General features: G+C 30.4%; 1 protein-coding gene across 3 annotated transcripts in view; it reads left to right on the forward strand.

Annotated features, from left to right (window-relative positions):
- LOC143237039 (peptidyl-prolyl cis-trans isomerase FKBP8-like) overlaps positions 1-26,988 on the forward strand; it is a 31,040-nt gene extending 4,052 nt beyond the window's left edge. For 2 of the 3 annotated variants that reach the window (XM_076475873.1, XM_076475874.1), the window contains exons 3-12: positions 4,558-4,705; positions 5,961-6,048; positions 10,947-11,057; positions 12,542-12,616; positions 15,447-15,477; positions 17,688-17,774; positions 20,190-20,279; positions 23,354-23,431; positions 25,429-25,563; positions 26,486-26,988. In XM_076475873.1, coding sequence (XP_076331988.1) covers positions 4,558-4,705; positions 5,961-6,048; positions 10,947-11,057; positions 12,542-12,616; positions 15,447-15,477; positions 17,688-17,774; positions 20,190-20,279; positions 23,354-23,431; positions 25,429-25,563; positions 26,486-26,566 — 924 coding nt within the window. In that variant the 3' untranslated portion in view covers positions 26,567-26,988. The remainder of the gene's footprint in view (positions 1-4,557; positions 4,706-5,960; positions 6,049-10,946; positions 11,058-12,541; positions 12,617-15,446; positions 15,478-17,687; positions 17,775-20,189; positions 20,280-23,353; positions 23,432-25,428; positions 25,564-26,485) is intronic. The other variant, XM_076475875.1, reaches the window with a different exon arrangement.
- Positions 26,989-27,433: the final 445 nt, after the last annotated feature.

Raw genomic sequence — 27,433 nt, forward strand, 5'->3', positions numbered from 1 at the left:
GACTCACGATGCATGACAGACTATACACTTGTATACTTTTTGTTAGATCAATAGCAAGATAAATTAGATAATTCAGTTTACACTAAAACAAAATTTATATATACAGTAACATTATTGAAATCATGACTTTCATATAGATGGTGCAGATAGCCTCGTTGCTTTGTGCCATAAAACACTAATATAAATGTGCAACTTAAAATCGTGGTGAAAAATGACCTACAAAGAGAAACAAAACATAAAATAAGTTGTAATTAAAAAGAGAAAAAATTGATTTAAAAAGTAAAACTAATTATGGTAATAGGCAAAGATCAGTGATTATAATGCCCATCCTGTGTGTCACAATTACTTTGGGAGCTAAATTTCAAACTGAGTAAGGCTCTCTTATATATACTATCAATAAAATCATTGGCTGTAGCAAAGATTTTTATGCACAAAAGATATACGGATGCCAGTCTATCTTTTTTATGCACACTGATGCACTGTGGCATAGTCATTTTTATTGACTTTCACATGTCTAGCATAAGATGCACAAAATGCTTCTCTGTTGTAAAATTCATTGCATATTTTCCAAGTTACTTAATAAATAACATTTTTATTGCACATTTATTCTCCACATTTTTAGCATAATTTTTTTTCTTGCAAACATTTTCTGGACTGTAGAATATATTTATATTTGCTCTAAGGTTCTGCCTGATTTTTGTACAAGACTCATGAGTAAGCCTGATTTTTTATTACTGATTATAAGTCCTTTTAGTCTGTGACAAATTCACAGAATAGTCCAAATTGAAAAGTTATGTCATTCTGTTTACAAATACAGATCTGTCAATCCCTGTAGTTTCCCTTCTTTAGAAATACAAACTTTACAGACCTTCATGACTTGTGATATGATAGCTGCTTACTTCCATGAGAATAAGCATTGATTTGAATGTAGGAAAAAAATTTTAACAAAATCATTTATATACACTTGTTCTAAGTTTACTTTGCAAACAAATGAGAATGTCTACAAAGCTGAGCTGGCCACAAATTAGAAGTTATAATTGTATTTAAACTGCTCAAATATCTGTGAAACATTTCTACAAGAGAGGTTTTATTTTTTTTAACCATGAAGTTGGTGCATCATATGTGCATGAATATCTTAGCAAATTATACCACAGCTCTGTTTCCCATAACAGCAGCTTTTTGTTTCAAACTTAGAGTAGTTGTTAGTTGGAATAGTAAAAACACTGTTTTAAAAGTTCCAGAAGGATCTTCTCATGTTTCTCTAAGGTATTTGTTATTACTGGTAACCCTTCATCAGTATGTATTAACAAAAAGAAAAAAATTACATCCAGACAGAAAAGAAATTGTGCATCTTTTAACTAGCTTTCACAGAAGCTTGTTTGTACTATTCCGACAAGTTGGAACATAAGATAATTGTGGTGGATTATTTTTTGACTAACCAGGAAAGAAACTGTTGCTGATTAACAGATGGATGGTACTGGATGGAGTGACGTCTCTTCATGTGGTCTTTTGTTAAGTTATAGAATTGTTGCATAATTCTACAATTCGGTTTCACTAATGTCTTGAGTATTTACTGTTATGCTCAAGTTCATTAAACAAAATTTGCTTTTCATTTCAATATTAAGTGTGATTCCTTGTGAGATGTATGTATATATTAGAAGTTATTTAAAATAGTTAACCATCTAGAGTTTTTATTAAAAGATCTCCATTTTCAAACATCAGTATATTCCTCAGGTCTACATAGTATTGGGGTTTTTCAGGTTAGCTTTTCAGTCTTGTAATAGCATTTACTAAATGATATTTTATATGAGTAATAGAACTATGGAACACTGAGAAAGCTTTGCATAGTTTTATTTTAGGTCTGTGAAATTATAGTTAAATTCAGATTGTCTCTAACTTCCTGAAATATTGATAGAAGAAAATTTCCCACAAGTCTGTGTGGTGTTTTCACTGTGATTAATTTTTGTGTTTTTATTTGAATTTTATACTAAGTAAAGGCAGACCACATGCTTTTTCTCATGATTTTGTATATAATCTGATAAATGGATGTAAAATAAGAATAATCAAAGCTGGTCTTCTAATAACACTTCGAGCCTTTAGATCATGAAAATAAAACTTAAAAGAATGCATGCTATCAGGATTTACCAAATGTTAAATTGTACTGTTTCACATGCTAATAATTCATTGATACCATATTGTAAAATCTTTTGAATAAATATACTGATCAACACTTAGGAACATAGTTTCCAAATACCTTATCTAGAGCCTGGCACTTACAGAGATTTGAATGTCTTGTGATCCAGTAAAAACAAATGCAAATGCTAATTTTCAATACTGGTTCACACTTTTCATACTCCATGCCCTTGCCAACAGATTAAACCGTGTCTAAAAGGAGATGAAACTGAACAAGATATAATTGAAATGAAATAAACAAGAATTCTGATCAAAATAGCAGTAATTTGTATTTTATAACTTATCTCAGGCCATCACAACCAGATACACAGTCAGATTTTTCTCGACAGTCGTATCCACAATGCAAACATTTATACCAAGTGTTTACCGGATATTGGAAACATTTTGGTTGACTATATATGTAAAAATGGCATGTTTGGGTTGAGAATTTTTTTTTTTAACGTAGAGGAGTGAACAACGTTTCGACCTTCTTCAATCATCATCAGGTTCACAAAGAAAGAGTGAGGTAACTGCCTGGAAGCTGACCACATGTTTGAAAGGGGTTGTGTAATGAGTGTCAGAATGTAGAGGGCAGGCTTAGATGTTGAACATACAATTTTATTTTTTTATTATTGTTATTTATGTCTAGGTGTGTGCGTATAATGTTTTCTACGGTTTGTGGAGGAAACTTATTGATATTGATGAAGTATTGTTTTATTTTGTCTAATTCATCGTTAATTTTATCTGTTGAGCATAGTTTTATGGCTGTGTTTATTTGGTTTCTTCGGATGTTGAGTTTTTGTTTTGTTTCATGTGCTGAGTCCCAAGGAATGTATAGTCCAGTATGGGTGATTTTTTTGGGGGATTTCTGTTTTAAATCCACACACCTAGACATAAAGCAAAATCAACCAACAAAAGTAAATATATCTCACAAATCAAAAAATCATGAAACCATATACTGCTGCATATCATATATTCCCAACATCAGCAGACAACCAACATTTGGCAAAAGCTAGTAACAAAATATGACATTCCAGTTAATACCAAATTTATTCAAAACCAGGCACAAAACTGAGGTCTATACTATGTAAAAACTACACTGACAAACATCACACCAACATTATTTATAAAATACAATGTGATAACTGCCACGACTTCTGTATTGCAGAAACAAGTAGAAAAATGGAAACTAGATTTAAAGAACATAAAAAGTCATCTTCACACGTTTTCAAATACTGTAAGTCAAATAAACACAACCATAGAAAACACTCAAATACTAAATAAAGAAACAAACATAAACAAACGTAAAATTAAAGACTTATGCAACAACTTAAGCCCAAAATAAACCAATACAAAGGAACACCTTTATATCTATATTAAAATATAATATAATAAATAATAATAATAATTAAAGAAAAAATTGTATATTCAACATCTAAGCCTGCCCTCTACATTTCGACACTCATTGCACAACCCCTTTCAAACATGTGGTCAGCTACCTCTCTCTTTCTTTGTGAGCCTGACGATGACCGAAGAAGGTCGAAACGTTGTTCACTCTTCTACGTAAAAAAAAAAAAAATCTCAACCCAAATGAGCCGTTTCTACATATATATTTCTCTACAAGTGGGTTTTCTCGACATCACTGATTTTGGTTGACTAATATCACTAAAACATTTGAACATAATTCACATACTTAGATTTTTCAAAGACAAGTAAAAGATGTTTTACTGGCCATTTTACTGATATAGAAGCATCAGTTATGTGGGTTAAATTGTCAGTATATCAGTATTGCCCAATATTTAAAAAATGTTAACCAATGTTGAACTGATAAATCTTTATTCTGTCTTTGTGTGAGTTCAATTGAGGCATGAAAAAAAAGACTTTTTTTTAATTATTTTTAGTTGAGACAGCAGAATTTTTAAAATACTCACTAAACTGTTTTATTACAAGAAAGAAAACAAAATTTTTCTTGTAAGTTACTAAGCTGAACTCATTTTGTTTTTTTGTTTTTTATATGGAGGTAACTTTTGTTGAATTTTTCTTTTCCTTGGACATTTCTGGTCATGTAAACTTGTGCAGACAGGGTTTACTATTTTTTCTGTAATGACTAAAATTGTATTCACATGGTCTCACATGGGTGATTGAAGTGCACACACACACACACAGCTGATTGATTAAGTTTGTAAACATCTAAGTTACCATTTAAAATAAGTGAGGACCCAGCTTCAGCAGAACCACTCCAAATTGAAGTCTTGGATAAATGATGTAATGAAGAGTGTGTGTGTATTTAAAAACTGTGTATACCTGATATTGTGTACTAAACATATCTGTCATTAGATACGTATATATATTTATATAATTAGTAATCTTCTGTACTGTTAACAGGTAATAAAATCTGGTGAAGGGGCAGGTACCCGACCACAACGTTCTAATTGGGTGACAGTCAAACTAACAGGAAAGTTGACTGATGGAACAGTAGTGGAGCACTTTGATAGTCTGAAATTCATTCTTGGGGATACTGATGTTGTTCAAGGTAAAAAATATTTTACCACAAGGGTATGTTTATTAAGTAATTGTCTTATTAACAGATGAGTTGATTTACTCGCAACAAATGATATTAGCATTTTATGAATCTGATTAGATCTTGTGTACAAATATTCGAATTTTGTATCTTCCAAAAGATTGGCACTGTTTATGTAATATACTTTTCCAGTGTTTTAACTTGTCTATGTATGTATTCGATTATTTATGTTACTCTTCCCCCCTTTGGCTTCATTTTTTGTCACTATTATGTTGAAGATGCTTCTAATTTGTAACTGTATGTGTTTCTCACTAGATATATTTGTTTACAATAAAGTATTTTTAAAGTATCATCAGAAAAAAAGATTGTGAAAATAAAACTTGAGAGTCGAACAGACTTATCTGAAGACAGTATGCTTTAGATTCATTTCATTATATAAAAATATATATTAAATAGTATATATTGTCATTTGTAAGTATAAGAACACGTACACACTTGCATAGGTGTGTAAGATATTCATTCAGATTTAGTAACTGGAGTAGTCCTCTTTGTGAATGAAATATTTACAAGTTTCCAGTTTTTATATTATGTATACTTATATGAATTTCATACTGAATATTCTTACCTTTTATTTATTTATTTTTATTTAGGGTTACAAGCTTTGAGGCTAGTTTGGTTGCTACATGTCATTTTTCTTTATTTACTTTGAGAATAAAATATTTCAGTAATCTACTGATGTAAAGAACATAAATACAAAAGCTCCAGTTCTTTTACATGGAAAATATTAATGGAAATAAGACTATCTTATGACAGTTTAAGGAGTAACTTTTTGACTAATACTGTGCAAGTAGTTACATATGTATATGTGATTACCATTTCCAACATTTTATATTAAGGTTCGAGGTCTTGATTTTCTTTTTGGGCATCTGTTTAGCACAATCCAATGTTTGAAGTGAATATATATATATATTTATATGAGTGCTTATGATATTCATAAAATTAATTGCACATCTCAGTAAAATTTTTAATTAAATTCTTTTTAGTCTTCAGTAAAATTCAAGAATTGTATTGAATTATTTTGTATTCTTATTTCATAAATATTTACTTAAATTTTGTCTTTCATCCCAAAGTAACCATTCTCTCTTTTTTCTATCATATAGTTTAAGATATTAATTGTACGAAATTAACCAGAAAGTCATATAACATATAAATGTCCATTTTATTAAAGCAACACCAAATAACGGGATAAAATTTTGTATGTGTATAGGACTCGACTTGGCTATCGCCTTAATGGAGAAAGGAGAGACTGCAGAAATTATAGTTCCTTCTAGATTAGGATATGGAAACATTGGCAGGTACAGTTTTTTTTTTTTTTTTGCTTGAAAAATGATACTTATTGTTGAGAGAACACTGTATTTATGTTTAAAACTTAATGCACAGGGTGAATTCCAAAAGAAAAAAAATTAACTCAGAATTATGAGTGATATTTTGAGTGGTTTTAACCCCATTATGACTGATGAACATGTGTGCATGTATCAAATTTCAAAATGTAGATAAAGATGATAATTCTTATATCACTTCAACTGTTTGTTACTAAATATACATTTTAGAAATGTTTTATCATTTTGTATTTAATAAAAAAAAGAAAAATATTTGAATTTTATATTTCTATATAGTTCTTTTGAGTTTTGTTTCAAACAATACTTGTAGATTCTTCCATATTTGCTATAAACTCAATGATTTGTTTCTCATGTAGTATCATTTTTTTTTTTTTTTCTGTATTTTATTAGTACAGTCTTTTGGTTTCCTGTTCATGAACTGAGCAGGTGATTGAATAACTACAAATGAAACTCAGCTTTCAAGCTAGATACAGATGAAGTTTGAATACCATTCTATTGAACAGATTATATACTGTTAGTCCAGAATGAATAAATAGTTTGGGAAATAACTTGCACTTTTGTGAGGAAGTGATTAAACCTAGTTGGTGCATAAGAACAATGGATTGTCTGTAGTTTCTCAGCTTGCTAATTTTTGCATCATTCTGTTAGAAATTTGGATGATTCTACATGGATATCAGAGCTCCTGCCTTTGTTAAACCACTGCTCTATTTTGTAACTTGCAGACACTTGGACAGAAATGACCATATCAACATGCAGGGTAGACCTGCATCATAGGTTTTGGTTTTTGCAGTTTCTCTACTTGCTTTGGCTACATTCACATCATATCTGTCTCCCTGAGCTGGAATTTCATTGGCAGTGCTATTATTTTTGTCACCATATGCTTGATGCATTTGTGATGGCAATATGTTTTTTTCTGATGCTTTACTGCTTTCCATTTCTGGGCTTTGCTCCTCTAACAGTGGATGCTTCGAGTCTGTCTTAGGATAATTATTTCTCTGTGTGTACCCTCTTCTTAATTTTTCCTTGCAGGTGTTGGCAAAGATTTTTGGTCACATTATCCAATGGTCTGATCCATCATAATTTCCATTTCTCTCGTCTATCTCAGAGGGACTGTGCTCCACTTTGTTACGTCTTCAGCCACAACATATGCCATGACTAGCTTTTAGGTGGTCTTTTGTCAAAGAAGCTGGCTCTTCTTATGTAGCTGGACTCTTGTCATATTCTTGCACACATTTCTCCACCATTGATGATTTCATACTTATTTTTCAAAGAAAACTCTGTACTTATAATCTGATTGATTTTTCCTACCATAGACTTAGGCTGGCAAGGATGGTCACTGCTGTCTTTCTTTGATGAATGTCTTCTATTGGTTGTGCTATTTGTTCCTATATTGGAACAACAGAATTATTTTGATGAGGTGGACATTAATTGTTTATATTTTATGATGATCTTCATTCTACAGATTTAATTCCATCCATGTTAACGGGTTTCATAGTTGGTTTGTTTTGTTTATTTTGAGCCCTCTTCATACTCTTAGTTGCTCAGTAGTAAATCTAGTTACTAAAGCTAAAAGTCCAGTTTAGATATCCACTGTGTACCTTTGTGCTGAAAAAAAACCAACAAGACTTGTTTATTGTGAAGATCCCTATAACTTTAAGTATGGATTTCAGGTTACATTTCATCACACCTCTTGGGGAGCAGATTGATGTTCTATGGTCAGGATCTAACATGAACTCATTCCATCCAAACTGGACTATGAGTCTCTATCTAGTCTATGGTTTTGCCAGAATCTTGGCTTTGAAGATACTAGACCCCCTTCAGCATTTAGGGCTTAAGCTCTGCACCAGGGTTTTATACACTTCTCTGGTACTGAGTTTGTACACCATGAACCTTCTCATTGCCTCTGCCATTTGTAACATTCTCTACAGTTTGCTGCTCTTACACATCACAATTTATCTCAGATGAGTCTTCAATTGATGATGTTACATATTATCATTTTAAATATCCTAAAACTGGGTTAAATTGTAATTGAGATTTAGAAGTTAATTAAAGGTTGGTATTTATCAAATTTATGATATTATTACACACAGTTTTCTTTCTTTTCATGTAAATATGTTTTAATATACAAAGAGTAATACAATTTGAAATAATGGTTATTACAAATAATGATTTATTTACAAACAGTATTGAGTCTTCTATCCAATCTAACTTTCTTGGTATCTTATTGAGGGTTCATGACAATTGAATTAATTTTGAGTTTATATTGGTACAATTCATTTAATGGGGAGCTAGCTGTTTTTTTGCTGGTTGCATGTGAGTTTGTCACCATTGAAGTTATCTAGTCCCTTCATAAAAATACTAATGTATGATGTTAATCAACCATAGTTAAATGATTTGTAATGTTTGATATCTATGAACATTCCTGGTCAAAAATCTGAAACTTCTGATTAATAAGCTTTAGTCACTGTTATAGCTTTTAAGGCTTATGGTGTACAAATTGTTGCAAACCAGTAATATAATGTATCTGCACACTGTATTGGTTATGTTTTATAAGCATTAGGCAAGATTCTGGAAATTACAGCTGGAATAACAATACTGGCATAAGCTAATGCTTTCTTACATATGTATATTGTTGATTTTCATACTTGAGAATCTTCAACACTTTTAGTGAATAGGTGGGAATTTTGCAACACATATTTAACAATATAAGTTACATGCATTTCTAAATATAAATTTAACTTTTACAAACATCAATATTGAACTAAGTATATCATAGTAAATTTGTTACACTACCAAGCTTTGACTCTTACCACAGCATCCCACCTGGGGTTGTCTTCCTTTCTTAGTGGACCATGCTCTTTCAGAATAGGTGGTCTGCAGTTCTGTCTTTTGGCTATTGTATCCAGGTGCAATCTGGCATTGCTGTCCCCAATGATAAGTCCGTTCAACTGTGGCTTATTACCATTCCCAGTTGTGACCCTTTCTTGTGTCATCTTGAGAAGGTGGATACTTTCAATTGGAAGAATAATCTTCTCTTTACTGAATATCTTTCAAATCATCCTTCTGTTCCAGTTTACATGGATGGTTCAAAATGAGGTGACTGTGTAGGCTCTGCCATGGTTTCCTGTGGCTCAATAGTTGCTTGCAGGATCCCCTCTACAGTTTCTGTATTCACTGATGAGTTGTATTCCATTTATCTTTCCCTGTATCATGTAGAAGCTATGCAGTACATTAACTGTACTATTTACAGGGGCTCTCTTATCTCTCTACTGGCCCTGAAATCACTTTGTTAGTTTGTCCTTACCCTGTTCTTGTTGATATTCAACAATGACCAGCCTATTTTTTTCCATTTTCTATTAGTATACAGTTTTTTGAATACCTGGCCATGTTAGTATTTGCATGAAGGAGATTGCTGACACTGCAGCTAAATCTGATGCCGTCACAGCTGTGCATATCCCATATATACGGACTACAGTCCTGTAACTGCTTAATTCCAATGCAGTCCAATTACAAATTGTGTATTTTACAGCAGGGTAATGATTTTGTGGTATAAAGTTGAAGAAAAATGCTTTTATATGAAATTTTCTTTCTATTAAACTATGCTGCATATTAGAAAAAATTAAATGCAGTTCATGTCTTTCATTATTTGATGCAGCATTATACAAAAAAACACTTCCTTTTTAGCATTACTTCCATATTCTCTGATAAAAGACATATTCATTTTAGGTCTCAACATGTAAGGAATGATATTTTGTTTTTATGAGTCTTCCTTTGTATTACATTTAGATATAACTCATGTTTCACATTATATTGTGAAGCATTAAGTTGAAAGGTCTGCAGTTCAAAAGCACTGTACACAGCTTAACATCTGTAATAAGAATCACATAAACTGTACTTTTTTTTTTAAGTATTCTAAAATCTTAGACATGATTTATGGAAGATGAGATAAATCTGAAATTTTATTGTTACACACCTGTGACTTGGAATTAAAATGGACATATTAATAGGAATGTGGAAAAGAATCTTGTACCATTTATATTATTTTGGTTTCTCATGTTTCACCAGGTTTCAGAGAAGTTGAATGGTAATAAGTTTGTCATGGTATGATTAAGTTTAACATGTTTCATATTACATTTTAGCAAACAAACAAATATGAGGTAACTATTTAATTATCTTATTAAAGGCTTATCAGTTTTAAATTAAATAATATGATATTATTTCATGATAGCACATAGTTTTCTTCAAGGAGTCTCATAAGGGCCCTGAAAATTAGGATCCTATGTAAATGTTTGGAGTACTATCTAAGAGGTAATTAATATTTCAAGCCACAACCTAAAATGTAAGGATTATCAAATTTGCATGGGAATGTTTACAAAACTTCCTTATAAGCAACATTTAGTGTTTACATTTTCAGGGAGGTAAATGTTTAATCAATCAAATGATCTTGCTCTGGATAAAGCTATGTAAAATTGACTGTGTGAAAAGATTGGTTCAGCTAAGTGCATCCCTGATAGACAGACTGATATCTTCCCAGAGACTTAGGCTTAGAAATTTTAACTATGAATGTTAATTATATTCTTGTTTTGAAATGGAAATTTTGTAATTTTTAAAACCCCATTGTCAGTTTTTCAATTTTTCAACAACATCTCAAGCTGCTTAAGTACCTTTTCAATTTTTACAAACTGATTTTAATTGTATTTTTGTTTTGTTTTTTTAATTAGACAGAATTGTAAGGTTAAGCCATCAAGTGTTCATTCTTATCAGTATTTCAATCTGTCATAAGTTTCTTGCAGGTGTATTAGTGTAGATGCTATATAAGTAGTATCCATTTTTATTGTTTCTATCATCTGCAGGCCTCCAAACATACCACCAGATGCAGAGTTAATGTATGAAGTGGAGATATTTTCTGTTGAAGAAGTTGGTGAGGAAACTGATCTTCCATTGGAAGAGAGAATGAAAATTGGGTAAATCTTAGAATAATTTAAGAAATAATGAAAATAACTATTTAGCCATAACTAAACTAAAGCCAAAAATTTACATAAGTTACAGTGTTAATTTATCTTTTTTGTAGAACATAGGCCATACATAATAAAAGTTTAACCAATGCTAGGATTTAAGACAAGTGGACTTGTAGGTTTCTGTGTCTGTAAGTAGAATACTTTTGTATTATTCTAGAAATTCTGTACTTAAAAAGTACTACCACAATAAAGGTAATAATTTGACCACAAATGTTTTGTTGGTTTTCTTGGATTTTGAAAGTAAGATTAACAAAGATGTTACTTTTTTCACTTACATAGCAAGTGATATGGTTTGAAATATTTAGGTGCAATTAAATGAACAACCAGATTATTCAATGTCTAAAGGTCCAGCATGGCCAGGTGGTTAGGGAGCTCGACTTGTAATTTGAGGGTAGTGGGTTTGAATTCCCATCACACCAAACATGCTCACCCTTTCAGCCATGGGGGCATAATGTGATGGTCAATACCACTATTCGTTGGTATAAGAGTAGCCCAAAGGTTGGCAGTGGGTAGTGATGACTTATTACCTTCCCTCTAGTCTTACACTGCTAAATTTGAACTACCTGTTTGTCATCCTGGCTAGTTATGATAATTAAAAATTTGCTACAAGTCTTTTAAAACTTGTATTACTTTACTTTTTGAAAATGGCCATAACGTCATATAATTTAAAACCAGGACTGGAAAGGCCAACTTTAGGTGATTAATGTTGTATTTTGAACTTACCCATTAGTCATCTTGGCTAATTATGATAATTACAATTATGCTACTCCTTCACAACTTGTATTACTGTGATTTTTCTCTTACTGCTGTAGACGAGATGTAAAAATTGGTTTTAATGTTATTTATGTTTTTAATTCAAAACTTAAACTTTGTTTTGTTTTACTTTAGTTTCCTTTTATAAATTTTAATAATTTTAACTTTTTACCGGATGTTTGCTTCAGATAGCCCAGTTGCTTTGCACCATAAAACACCAAACCAACCAACTAACACTGGTAAATTAGGGACAGGTGCTGCAGATAGCCCTAATGTAGCTTTGCACTACATTCAAAACAAACCAAATGAACTTCTAAAATAATATCATTATTTGTAAAATAGTTTGTGTTATATGATGAAATCAAATACCATTAGGAGCTTTTCAACTTTAACCTCTATGTTGTTTTGAATGGAATTTTCTTAGCTTTTAGAAAATTAGTGAAATTATGAAAACTTAAAATGTGCTAATTTTATCTTTAATGAAATCACGAAACTAATTTGTGAAATAAAAGTGGCTTCTTCAAATATGGCTTTTAATAGTACAATTAGAGTTTTTTGGTACGTGTTTTTAAAATTTTCTGTAATTGCATCATAATTAAACTACATATCACATAAAATTACATAAGAAATTTTAATTTTTCTGAAAGACAAAATATTTTGTTTCTATAAATGTCTAGGGATGAGAAACGAGAGAGGGGAAATTTTTGGTACGGAAGAAGTGATTATTCGAATGCTATACATTGTTACAGAAGGTAAATTTTATTTATGTTCTCCTGTTACTACACACTGTTACAGAAGTTTTTACTTTATTCTCTTGTTACTGTACATTCTAACAGAATACAGATTCTTATATTCTTTTGTTGTTCTATGTGACAGAAAATAATTATATTACTCTCTTTTATTACTATAAAACACTGCAGAAAATAAATTTTCTTTTATTTTGTTTCTGTATATTTTTGCACAAAGTAATATTTTTTTTTATTCTCAAGACTATAATAATATAGAAGTTAGTTATGTTTACCATTTTCAGTTTTAGATATGAATGTAGTAGTGGATCCAGAGACTTATTCTAATGTAAAAAAGATTAAATTCAAGTAAAAAGAAAGATATACAAATGATAGAAATACTATGTTTATTTGTGTTCTGTCATTACTTATGATTGTTTTCCTCTGTGGAAAGGTGTTTAGATTATCTGTAATTTATAAATGTTGAAAGATAACCACAAAAGATATTTTCTTTCAAAATATTATGATAAATTTAAAACCCACCACAGTTCTCTGAAGGAGCCATTTTCACCAGTATGGACATCTAACTTCTATTCTCTCTTTTGACCATTAGCTCTTGAGATAAACTAAAACCGGGGATCACCTGATTATAGCAGTCTTTACCTGTGTACTGTCAAACTCAGAAATGAAGGGTTATTAATACTATAAGTTGAAGAAATACAAGTATGATGACATTCTGATAAATGATAATATATATATATATATATCTCTTGTAAATTTGAGTTTTTTAGGAATTACTTTAACTGATTTATCTGAGTTTATCAAAGGCAATTGTAAGCTGATTTTAAATGGTACTTACAGTAGTCTCCAATATGTCTCTGTAGCTCTTCTTATTACCTGTTGCAGTAAAGACCCATGTTCCTAATAGTAACAGAAGTTACTTATCATTTAGATCTCTTATTGCTAGCTTGAGGGTTTGAGTACCCAAATCAGTAGAAATTTCAAGAACTTGTCTTATAAAGATTTCAAATTAAAAAAAATTCTTCAGCTGTGGGGTTAACTCTCTAATATACATTATTTGTTTCACTTCTCCCCCATCACACCAAACCAGTCTTCAGCTGTGGGGTTAACTCTCTAATATACATTCAGCTGTGGGGTTAACTCTCTAATATACATTCATTTGTTTCACTCCTCCCCATCACACCAAACATGCTCACCTTTTCATCTGTGGGAACATTATAATATGATGGTCAATCTCACTATTCAATGGTAAAAGAATAGCTCAAGAGTTGGTAGTGGGTAGTGATGATTAGCTGTCTTCCCTGTAGTCTTAGACTGTTAAATTAGGGACAGCTAGAGCAAATGCCCTTCATGTTGCTTTGCGTGAAACTTGAAAACAAACAGACCCACCCCTTCCCTGTGAAGATTCTGAATCTACCACTGGAGTGTGTAACATTATGTAACAAACTGTTGCTGTGTGTTTCATAAGGTGTAAAATTTTGTTCTCTGGTGCTTGCCAAAGAATTAAAATTGAAGTCTTAATATTTTTATAAAACATTTCAATAGTCTGATATAGAAATTGTTCTTTCTGGCATGAGATTGACATACTATGTAACAAATTAGCCTTTAAAGACATCAACTACATAAACCTATAGTACATAATAAATACACAGAGAAGACAAAGTCTTTCTTGACAACAGTTTTACTTTCATAATCTCTACTTATAACAATGATTTTAAATCATGACTGTAGAAAACAAGTGTTATTATAATACTACTTCTATCACAGGTTATGTAGGCCTGTATAAATTCACACTGCTTCATAGAATTGTTTATATATGTGAGAAAATATTAATCTCTTAAAACAGAGTGGATGCTAAAAGTGTCAGCCTAAAATGTTGATGTACACATCATGTAGTGACAGCATCAAATAACAGTTATGTCTTTCTGGCTGAAAATTAATCCAAACTGTGTTATTATCTATTTGTTATAAATACACCGAACATTTTATAAGGTATGGTGATAATTATTAGAACATCATAAAAATAATTCTGGGAGAACATGCCAAAAATTATGAGTTTAAAGAGTTAATATGTAGGAAACTATAATTGAACCATTTAACACATTTGTTTTTACCATGTAGCCCAAATTACTTTGGTTAGTACTAATTGATCCTGCTTCATAGAGATGTATGCAGATAAGAGATAATATTATCATGCAATAAACTGTAGCTGTGTTTTGTGACAGACAGTTTTTTCAATGTGTGACTTGGTACTATTTTGTCACAAAAAACTATGCAAGTCAACTAGAATTGATAGGCTTTCTTCATGCAGAAGAGATCATATGGTCAGTTGTAATCTGTGGAACAAATTTTGCAGAGTCATTACCATTGTTAATGCAACTGTCTGGCATGAACTGTAAAAGTCTGTGTAAGTTAACCCTCAGTCATTCAGAAGTCCCAGTGTTATTCGGCCAAAACAGATTTTTATGTAAACTTCAATTTGTAAATTACATGTAATGGTAGTAGTTTTGTGATGGCTGAACTACAGTACTATATTATTAATAGCATATTTGTGCATTTTCTTTACTGGCAAAAGTTCTTTCACCTGAAACACAATCCCAGTAAGAATCTAATGTGATATGAAATCCAACAGCAATATTAATTATTCCAGAGTGGTTATATTTAGCACCCATTAATTATCCTACATTTGTTGCAAACCTACAGATTTCCTTCTCTTTTTTTTTTTTTTTTTAACTTGTTATATATCATAATAACAGCAGAGTTTTTTTTAATAATATTACATTTTTATTTAAATGTTTGTCATATAATCTATGCAAACTTTGTCATTTCTCCACAGATCTTTGGATTTTCTGGATGATGAAAAACAGGTAAGAAACAAATTTAATAAAGTTTACTGATTCCATGGTGCTGTGTGGAGGAATACATTATTAAAAAAATAATTCACAAAATCCTCAATGAAATACCATAATAAATAATGAACTTTTTTTTTGATGTAATTTAACTTGAATGGGTTTAATATCAAACTCATTTGTTATTTTATTTCTTCCTATTATTTCTTATGTTCACTCCTTCAGCTTCTACTCACACTTTTCTTAACACTCGTGTACCAGTCTTGCTTATTCCTTCATTATTTGTTCATTTGCTTCTCTATCTAAATTATGTTAACATGTTCCATTGTTTTCTCTCATCTTTTCTTTTGTACATTGTATTTTCTTTCTACTAACACAAAATTTCTTTTTGTTCAAGTCATGTCTGTATCTAAATTTTGTTTGTATTTTATGCTTTTCACATTTTATGTTAATTTTTTTGCATAAATATTGAAATTCTTCATTTTTCTTCACCTCGTTGTACCATTTCCCATAGTTGATTTTCACATTTTGTTTTCAGTTTTTTATTTAAAGATATATTTTTACTTTGCTCTTGTTCTTTTAATAACTAATTTTTCTCTTCTATACATTCCCATTTAATGATCCAAGTGTCACAGTCTTTGAATTGTTTCACTTTGATTTTGTGTCTTGTTTAATTTTTTTCTGTCGCATATTTTATACAGAATGTTTGTTACTTTATGCGTGATACACTTGCATACTTTTACTTTCCATATATCAGGATCAGTTAAACAGTTGCTTCAAATATCTTATCAATTTGAAATAATGTAGATAATTTTCATCCATTTCTTGTAGTGATAACTCTTTATACATTTTTTGAATAGATAATTGATATGCAGTGTTGTAGTGGGAAGTAGTAAATAGCAAGTTTAATAAATTTTGTAAGATAAAAAGGCTTTGAATTTTTTGTTCATTATACCATTAATTTTGTCCTAACTGTAAATACTTTGTTTAACTACAGCACCGCAAGCAGTATCCTAAGTTTAGTAGCCCATGTACAACAAATTTTATTCTAATTTATTTTAGCTGTAAGAATTTATAATTTGTGACCACTGTTCTGATAACAAACCTTTCATTGATGACCAATATCCTGACAACAAACTTTCATTCATGGCCAATATCTTGATAACAAACCATCAGTTCATAACAACTCTTTTGGAAACAAACCTTCAGTTCAGTCACTGTCATAAGAAGTCTCTTAAGTTTGACTACTGTACCCCATATGGTATATTAAATGAACAATACAGGAAATAATTATGGAAATGCAAATGATAATATACATTAGTCTCTCAACAATCAGTAATGGCAAGTAACTGGTGGATTTATTAATAGTACAAAACACTATCACAGAAGTTGCAAAATAAAGGGGAAGAAATTGTACATTGCACTAGTAAATTACTTCTTTACCCAGAATATCTCATGTAACTCATTCTGCTTTCCAGCATATCAAAGACATATTATCCTCACAATAAATCTTGAGTTTAACCACTGAGAGTTAGAACATACTTTGTACAGTACTTTTCTTATAATTTTGTAAAAGTTTCTATAAAATGAAGGTATACCAAACCAGTTACTCAGTAATTGGAACAACAGGATATATCTCAAAGATGTCATGTCTCACCATTATACTTTGCTTATTTGACAAATCGTGTATTTTTATATTCATTTTCACATCATTTTCTTATTGGAAACACATTACAAGTAGAATTCTAGACTTCTAGAAAAATATGAAGAGTGTAGATGCAAAACATGGTGTACATCATTCCAAATGAAACAGAGCCTTTGATAACGTTGCTTTGTTTGTGTTCACATTTAAGTAAGGCTGAATTCCTAAATGTTGTATATTTTTTTTCCTGTGTGTTTTATGGGATGAGAAGGGGACAAGTAAATGTTTAAGAGGGATAGGTAGACTTTTTTTTCCTATATTTGTCCATTTGAGAAGTAGTTTTCTGTAAATAAATTCTACATCCTGTGAAAAAGTAGCTCTTTGCATCATTATATTTGAGTTCAATTTAGATGAATCTCAGACACACATAGTGGAGTGGTGTTTAAAATAATTTTATATTTGAAATAATTGTGTTTACTATCAAAATGCTTGTACATTGTACTATTTTTTTAATATTTATTTTGCTTTTGTTTCCCAGTTGTTATTTTTTTAATCCATATAAAGCTTTACAATATTCTTGAGACAGGACTTTCGAAACCCAACATCAGAGTTGCAGAAGTTATTGGACACTAGATTAAAAGTATACAATAACTTAGCAGCAGCCCAACTTAAGGTAAGTTTTGTTAAATCAAAAATTGATAAAAGCCATCATTAAAAATAAAGATAACAAATATACTGTTGTATATGTGTAGACAACAAATAAGCAAAACCAAAAATATGAGCAAGTCAAAAAATTAATTTGGGTGTATGAATTTAAATGTAATAAAACAACTGAGTATTAAAAAAAAATGAAAAGTAGTTTTTTTTATAAGGTTTGTTGAGTTGAAACACCTAATTTTTTTTTTTTTTTTATTTGCTTGTGACTTTATCTGTCCTTGATAAAGGCACACTCTGGATTTATTAGTGAAAATTGTCTCCTTCCACCTTGTCTTGTTTCATTACCTTTTACATTAGGTTTTGGTGTTTGTATTTTGATTAGTGTACAGAAATATTCTAACTTTTAGTAATAGAATGATGGAAAGTAAAGGTGACCACAAAAAAGTAAAAATGTTAATGTAATTTATATTTCAGTCTAATTTACAATTTGTTATTTTATATATTAATTATTTTCAGTTTTATTTTCTATAATGTTCATAAATTTTGCAAGTTTCTCTTAAGTTATTCTTGGGAGGTTTTTGGAATATGTAATGAGTTGTCATTGTGTTACGTAATTCAGGTTAAAGATGTTTAAGTAATGTTTATAATCTTCCATATAGCTACAAAAATAACCATCTGAGTATGCTTTTTTTTTTAGTGATTATCTGAATCTTACAAGAAAAAATATCTGAAATAAAATTTCTTCTCAACACCATTATTTTGTTTTAAACATTGGAATAAGTTCTACTTATTAAACTGATACACTTGATGAGCATGTGTCTGAAGTTAAAATATTATTAAACTGATACACTTGATGAGCATGTGTCTGAAGTTAAAATATTATTAAACTGATGCACTTGATGAACGTGTGTCTGAAGTTAAAATATTATTAAACTGATACACTTGATGAACATGTGTCTGAAATTAAAATATTAAATTATTGATGCTACTTATTTTTTTTATCTCTTCTACTTTTTCAGAAGATAAAATATAGTGTAAACCAGTTATCAGTTTTTTAATTTGTTTACATTTTTAGCTTTTTATGTATTCTTAAAGTAATTTCTGGAAAATTTTGTGAACAAAAATTAAATGTTTTTGTTGATTTCCATATATCATAAGAATTATGTTGTGTTTATTTATTTTCTTAACTTCAGAAAAAAGTAAAATCACATGTTGCATATCATAACCTCTCTAACAAAAAACAAAATTTATTAGCAATGGTTTGGCTTAGGCCTACATCAGGTAATTACTGATTGTAACCTTAATTGGAAAAATATACTACGTAATTCAAGTGAATAATGTAACAACAGTACTTAAGTTAGTAGTCCTAGAAACACTGTTATAATCTAGAATTGAAATGTGTTTGTGTGAAGGTTCTATTAAACATAGTTTCCATGTGCCTGCACATGATAAAAAAAAAAAGGCGATACGATGAAGTAAAAACCACAGAAGACCAATTTATCACAAGGGAGTTACATGTTAGTATCTTCAGTTGTGTATTATTAATTGATGGCTTGTCTTTCTGTAATTCCACATTTTGTATAAGCAGTCATAGAAGAAACACTTGGACTTGCTATTTTCTTTCCTAAAAGAAATACCCAATATATTATTAATGTATTTATTACAAGCTGAAATACCCAGCAATTGATTGTAAATGTTTAAACTTAAGTTCTTGAGAACAATTGTATATTTCAGAGTAATAACCTGAATTTTATTTCAAAATTACAACAGTTTGTTCATGAACGACATTTGTAGTTTGTTTTTCATCAACCAACAAATAAAGATTTAAGAGTTGATCTCACTCTTGAACACCCTGCATCCCATTGACCATGAAATAAACATGGTTGTTTATAAACCAGACAAGATTATTTGAGATTGACTCTGTAGGCTGGGAGTAATTATAACTGACAGGTTTTACAAGCTAGAAATAGTGTTAAGTTAAATTTTTACCCCTTAGGGTACTATATGTAGACCATAATATTTATATATATATATTTTTGGTTGAGATTTGCCCAATAGGCTCGGAAGAGTTAGGGTGCAAAGAAACACGCATTTGGTCATTATGTATATTAATACAAACTGAATACCATTGACAGCATATATATATCAGTTCTTGGTATTCTGTGCCATCAGGGTATTTTTACTTCCTAAAATATGTACAGCTGACATTACAAATGTGTTTGTTGAAATATAAGAATATAATATCTATTTTTCAGTCTTCTGGGAGACCGTGTATTTGATGTAAAGCCAAACAGATACTCTGAATTTACCATACTCATTTACATAGTAATATCATTATGAACTACATTTCTTATTAATGTATTGTTTATATTAATTGTAAAGCACAATATTATAGTTTATCTATAAATATAAATCTTTTATTTCACTAAAGATGGATGCTTATGAAGCAGCTCTGAAGTCAGTAGATTTTGTATTGAAGGTTCAACCACAAAATGTGAAAGCTCTCTTCAGAAAAGGGAAGGTGTGTGTATGAGTGAGCCATTTCTGGACACTTTTGTTTCTTTCAGTTTTATTCTTATATAAACATACATTAATCAAACCATGGTCTAAAGCGACGTTAGACCTAAGATATTGGCTGTTAACATGCTAGTTTTTACACAGTTATAGAGATAAAATAATATTATTCTGTTTGAAGTAATAAATCCATTAATAAAGAAACTAACCAATTTATATATATGAATAAAAAAAAATCTGTGTATTAAGTAATGTATCTTCCCAGTGCCCAGCCCTTAGTATCATTTTACAGTTGTAAGTGATAATGTAGTTTTGGAATTTTCATAATAACTGAATTTAATGTCAAATAGTGTGGGACATCGAAGAGTGCAAAAATTATTGAACATTCTAAATTCTAAAAAAGCCTGTGTGTAATAATAAAATAGAAGTATAAGTAATTTTAACAAATATTAAAACAGATTTTTTAAACTTATAGAGGCCAGTGAAAATATTTTAAAAGTTATGTTTTAGGTATTGAATATAAAATTATATGAAAGTTATATTATTTGTTGTTCATATAAATCTATAGATATAATAAAATAAACACTATGATACAGACTGCAATCTATACTAGATGTAAAATTTGGAAGTAAAACAAAACATTAAAAAGAAGTTACATTGTATGGCAGTAAGAAGTAAAATAAATCTAGGTGAAAGGTTATCACTGGTTATAACCAAAAATAATGTGTAAACAGACTGAAAATATGGAGCTAATGCCTTTCATGTTTTCTTAGCACTTTTCAGATCTTCAGTTCTAACAATCTGTGTTGTTGTAGTTTTGAAAGAGGTTAAAGATATAATATATGAGCCACTTACTACTTTTTTTTTTTAGTCCTTGAATAGTGGGCAGGTACCAGAGGATTGGAAGTTAACTAACGTAACTCCTCTTTTCAAGGGAGGTGATAAAAATTGTCCCAGTAATTATGTTACATCAGTTGTGGGAAAAGTTTTGGAAAGTCTGTTTAAAGATGCTTTACAAAGTCACTTTTAATAAAGTTTAGAATTTTGTTTGATAGTCAACATGGTCAACAAAGGGAAAATCTAGCCTAACAAATCTTTGAAAGGTTACTGCTTATGTAGCAGAGAGTAAGAACGTAGATTTGGTATATTTTGATTTTCAGAAAGCATTTGACATGGTGCCAAACAAAAGGCTTGTAAAAAGTTATCTCTGCAGATATGGGGGATAAGGCAGCTAATTGCATAAAACAATAGCTAGATGGCAAAAAACAGAAGGTTGTTACAAACAGATTTCAGCCAAACTGTACTAATGTTAAAAGTGAGGTATTTCAGGGCTTAGGACCTTTGCTCTTTCTGATCTACATCAGTGACATGGATGAAGGAATATTCAACAAATTAACTAAATTTGCAGATAATACTCGGGTCTTAAATGTTGCTAGCTGTGAAGGGGATGCTGCTCCTTTACAAAAGGATTTAGATCATGTAGTAGGTTGGGCAAATTGCAGGTGGGATTTAATTAAAATAGAAGTAAGATAATGTATGTGGGTTATCATAATTTCAATTATAAGTATAATTGGATGGTAATAATTTTAACAGTGTTATGAAAGAAAGGGAACTTAGTGTAATAACTGATCAGTATCTAAAGCCATCCAAACATTGTGCTGTTGTTAGTGGTAGGGCAAATAGATTTTAGGTTGTATTTACAGAAATATTGAACACAAGTCTAAAGAGGTTATAATTTCATTGTTTAGGTCTATGGTTAGGACACATTTGGAATACTGTTTGTATTTTTGGGCTCCTTAACTGAAAAAAAAACACATCAAATTGTTTGGAAAGGATTCAGAGAAGAGTTACTAGAATGGTGCCTGTGATAGAGGGGTTATTATATGAGGAGAGGATGAAATCTCTCAGATTATTTTCTTTTTGGATAAAAAAGATGGGCTAGAGATGATATGATTGAGATGTCTAAGATTGTAAATGGAAGTAATAGTGTTGATACATCATCTTGTTTTCATATTTAACAGTGACAGTAGTGGGACTAGGAGACATAAGTATATATGTTTTGGTAGGGTATAAGTCATCTTCACCTAAGACTGCTTTATTTTGCTAACAGGGAGGTTGGCCTTTGGAATGGATTGTCTTCAGAAGTTGTAGAGGCAGTAAATTTAAGTGTGTTTAAGAAAAAACTTGATAAACATATGGATTACAAAGGCTGGCCTTGATAGTTTTATTTATTTTTAAATATTTTAATTTGTTTAGAAGAAGCAACCCCTATGATGGATTGATAAGTCCAATGTTGTTAAAATGAGCATTAGCATAAAATCTAGCTTCAGATATTCAAACCATATTGTAGGCTAATACATATATATAAGAGGCTTTTTGATAATATTGTAGGTGCATTTTCATATTCAAAAGGAAATGGTGGTTAATCTTTCATAATATAACTGAAGAAAAAGTGAAAAACTTTTTCAAAATTGAAGCTTCTTTGATTTTGATTTTTATGTTTGTTTTATTAATATGTTGTCGTACAGCCTTACTTCTCTGTTATTGTACAGTTTTTACTTGTTGGTTATTGTACTGTTTTACTTGTGAATTATTGTACAGTTTTATTTGTATGTTTAAACAATCTTACTTCATTGTTGTATAGCATTACTCTTCTATTGCTATATATTCTTACTTTCTTAATGAGGGTCGTTTGACTTTTTTGTCGAAGTAGTTTCTTCTCTGTAGCAGGACAGTATTACTTTTCTGTTACAGCAAAATCACAGCCTTGTTCTTCCTTTTCTGGATACTTTTACCTTTCTCTTGAGGGACAATCTTACATTTCTGCTACTGAAGAGTCACACTTTTCGACTTCAGACAATTTGTTTTCACTGCTAGATAATTTCACTGTTCTCACTTTTCTATTGGAAGACATCCATACTTCCCTCATGCTTGACGTTTTCACTCTGTTAGACAATTTTACTTTTCCACTGAAAAGTGTACACAGTTTTAATTTCTGCTAAAAACATTCATACTTTTCTAATGTTAGACATTTTTAGTTGTTCTTGTTTTCAAATAATTGTCTTTAATATTGCCTTCAAGATTTTAGCAGCTAAAGGTAAAAACAATGAAGCAATAGCAGAACTCAAAAAAGCTCTGAAGTTGGAACCTGAGACAAAGGTAAGATTGTTCAATCAGAAATATAAAAATAATAATAATAAAGATATGTTTTGTGAAATGAAGTAGGTTTATTAAAGTGATACAAAGCATACTAAGTGATTATATAACAGATTAGTTTTACCTTGATACAAATCTAATGGAAGTTAAAACTTTAAGATTTGTTTTGTTATTAATGTGTTTTACAGCATAGGGTCAAAACTGTAAAACTTTGTATCAGATCTGATGGCCATTTACAACAGTTTTGCTAACTTTACAGTTTCAGCAAGTTCTTCATATTCCTGTTATCCAATTGTAGAATCACAGTAGCTCTAGAAAAAAAAACCTGGGAATCCAAATTCTGGATATATTCCTGTTATTCAGTATGTCAGGTTTAGAATTAAACTAGTATCAAAGATCTGGATCATATTTCTTTTAATCAGAATATTATTTTTAGGTCCACAGTAGTATCAAAAATATTTGAGTGAAAGGTTTGGATAGGGGGACCTAATTGTCCTGGTTTTGTTGGGACAGTCCTGTTTTCTGATAGTTTGTTCCAGTATCCCATGAGAAGTTGACTTCAATTGCCAACCACATTAAATTACAAATGTAATAAGCCTAATTGATTTGCTAATTGTTGTAGGAGTTTTCCTCCTGCCACCAAACTCTCGATAGTTCCATCTGTTTGTGGTCAGAAACCCAGGTCTAGGTTTGAAGACAGTTAAGGGAGAGCTCATCAGAAAACACTTTACATCACTGTGTAGTGAATTTTATGAGTATTTAACAAAACAAATCTAACTTTTTACATTCCATTAATTCTTTTCCAAAAGTATGTTTTAAAAAGTTTCAAAGTAATAATGAAAGCTAAATTTAGTTTGTTTGAAAATGATGTGAATTCTTAAATAAGTTTAGATATAAAGATGAAGTGAATAATTAAGGATTTCTTGGGTGTAGAGTTTCACTATTTTTATTCAAAAAGCAGTTGAAATTATTTTTTAACAAATGCCAATATTAATATATTTCAAAATATTGTGGAACAGTTCAATAACTCTAAAAGTAAATTAAGTAAAGGTTAAATTATTTCAAACTTGTAATAATTATCTTGAAATGAGGAGCAAGGGCTGGGCTGTCCTAGTTTTTCCAGTTTGAAAATCTGGTCATCCTAGATTTGAATCCTATTTCTGTTATCTAAAATTTCAATTTCAGGATGACAGTTGCATCAGACTTGTGAATAAAAGTTCTGGATTGTATTCTTGTTGACCAAAATATTAGTTTCAGAATCTGAGAGTTTAGTGAGTAAAAGGTCTAAATTATGTTTCTTAACTCTCATATATATAATATATACTTTCACTGTGGTATCTCAAATAAATTTATATAAAAAAAACAACCCTTAATATTGTATTCCTGTTATCCCAAATTTTAGTGTTAGATGCTAAACAGTATCAGAAAGATTTGGGAATACGTGCTTTGAATCTTTATCTGTTATACTTCTTACACTGTTATTCAAATCCATAGTTTCAGACTCACAGCAGTACAGAGTGATTTGTAATGAGAACTTCTTGTTCACATTACTGATATCCAAAATCCTATTTTCAGATGCAGAACAGTATCAGAAACTGTTCACAATACAATTTTCAAACCTTGTCACAGCCATACAAGTTTTGAAACATGGCTGCATCATATAGACTTCATGTTTCAAACTTTCAGTAATATAGGTACACTTGAATGGATTTTTTGGGCCTCATTAGTTTCATATAGACTTGAAATTTTATATTCACAGTACTGTAAGGTGCATTTGTGTTGAAAACATTAAAAAATATTTTTTTTTAGATTATTGTGCTTTGAAGTATTTAATTCCAAACTTTAAATTGTAATATTTTTTTTTTATTTCTAATCTTTAACACTTTGCTTACTCAAAAAAAGACCACTGTTTACTGAATATTAAGATAAAACTCATGTTCAGAAGATATACTAGCTATTGTGTTTGTCAACTCGAGGTTTGACTCTTTTCATTCAACAAGATAATTCATCAAGAACTGGCCAAGTTAATGTTGAAAAAGAAGCAGGAAGAAAAAGCAGAAAAGGCCATGTACAAACGCATGTTTGGAACAACCAACGTTTCTTCCTCACAGCCCAAGTCACAGGTGAGAGTTTTGGTGAGTACAGATAAGACAAAGAGAGGTATGTCATTTTATAAAGTTTTATTGGAGAGGTAGTGAAACACAAGACCCATTTTTGTTTAAGCACAGAATGAATAGATAATAACTAGAATAAACTGAAGACCAAATCAGTTGAACTATAACATGAAAGCCCTGTGAGCAGGGATCAGTAAAATGTGTAGTATTTATTTTGTTTTGGAAAAGTCCAGTTTTATAAAATCTCTTCATAAATCATGGAAAGTTATCTTAAGCAAAGATAATTTTTAAAACTTTTAATACCTTTTCATGATATTAAGCTAAACATAAGAGATGTATTCAAAGGAAATAGATTGGAAAAGCTCTGTACATTGATTAACAATGTAATAAAAAATTGACATATTAGGTTTAGCAACTGTCTGTATAACTTTAAGATAGTTACAGCTACATTGTGTCTACTGCTGTGAAATGTATTAAATTCTGACAAATCTTTATATTTTACCCATGTTGTGGTAACCTAGGTAATGTCTTGTTTTGTGTACACATCAGGTAAACAAAAATTGCATTAGGGAAGTTCATAGTATTTACATTTTATGTAATTCATATTTCACTGAAATGTTTGACTATAATTTTATTGCATTGGATATTTGTAGTTTGGTTGTAAGAATACTGCAGTCCATCTTATTATATACATTGCTTTCAATCTATAAGTGTCCTTTGAGCATGTCCATTTAAAGGAAAGAATAGAATCTTCATAGCAGTAATGGTAATTCTTACATCTTCATAAATAATAAAATTAATTTAATAGAACGTTTTCTACAGATATGCAAGAGCTATAATATTCTGCTAGTGAACATCCCTAGTTAAGAATTATCATGTTATTGTGACATTTTTGCTTCCATTCTGTCCATAAAGCAGTTAAACTCCTTTTTTCTATACTTAGCTACGAAGTTGGAGCCTGATCGTGGGAGGAATTATGGCAGTGGTGCTTGGTGTTGCTGTGTATCGGCAACTTCACGGATGACTGAACTTCGCTGCGTGATGGTTGAAGGTGTAAAAAACTAATGAAGAGTAATTTGTTACTTGGAAAGTGATAAGACTGTAATCTTCAGTGAAAAAGAAATTTAGGAAGATTGTAAACCTAGAATATAACTATATTGTTTTCAGTGAAACAAACTTTTATAAATATATAATGTCTCTGTCCTTGTGATGTCGGTTATTTTCATTTATACAGGCGTTGACCATCCTGAATTGTTATTACTACTGATTTACATTCTATTATCTGTAGCCTAGTAAGTGTGAATTTTATTGGACATTCTCGGTTCAGATAATTTTTTGATATGGAAAGTAAACTGAAAAACAGAATTTTAGGTGTCTGTTTATTCCATATTAAAATCTGTGTAGTTTTTGTAAACTTGATGTAAGTAAAAATAATACTTGTAAAAATTAGCTGTTTGTCTTATTCTTTCAGTAAAACAGTGTTGTGACAATGTACTCCAAAGATAGCTGGTACAGGTTTTACAACTTTAATTACAATAAAGTACAGGAGAATGTTTTGACCTTATTAGGTCTTCTCCAGATTAACAAAGTTGCAAAGTATCTCAGTTAAACTGAAGATGGCCTGAGAAAGTTAAAACATTGTTCTGTAGATTATTTTAATTAATACCTAAACCAGCTGTCTTTAATGAAACTTTTTCTGCACTTCTGATTTATTTTAAACTTAGGGTTTATGTTGTGCTTGGAAGTTTCTGGTGGGAAGACTTATTTGTATTAAAGCAAATTTAAATAGTATGGGATGATCCTTGTTGCTCCAAAATTTATTGAATTCAAAAAATAATTTCTTGAGTTGTGCCTATAAGGTTTCGTTTGACCTAGTAATTAGCATGCTCGC

This window comes from Tachypleus tridentatus, chromosome 13 (assembly GCF_004210375.1).
Source record: "Tachypleus tridentatus isolate NWPU-2018 chromosome 13, ASM421037v1, whole genome shotgun sequence".
Classification (NCBI taxonomy): Eukaryota; Metazoa; Arthropoda; class Merostomata; order Xiphosura; family Limulidae; genus Tachypleus; species Tachypleus tridentatus.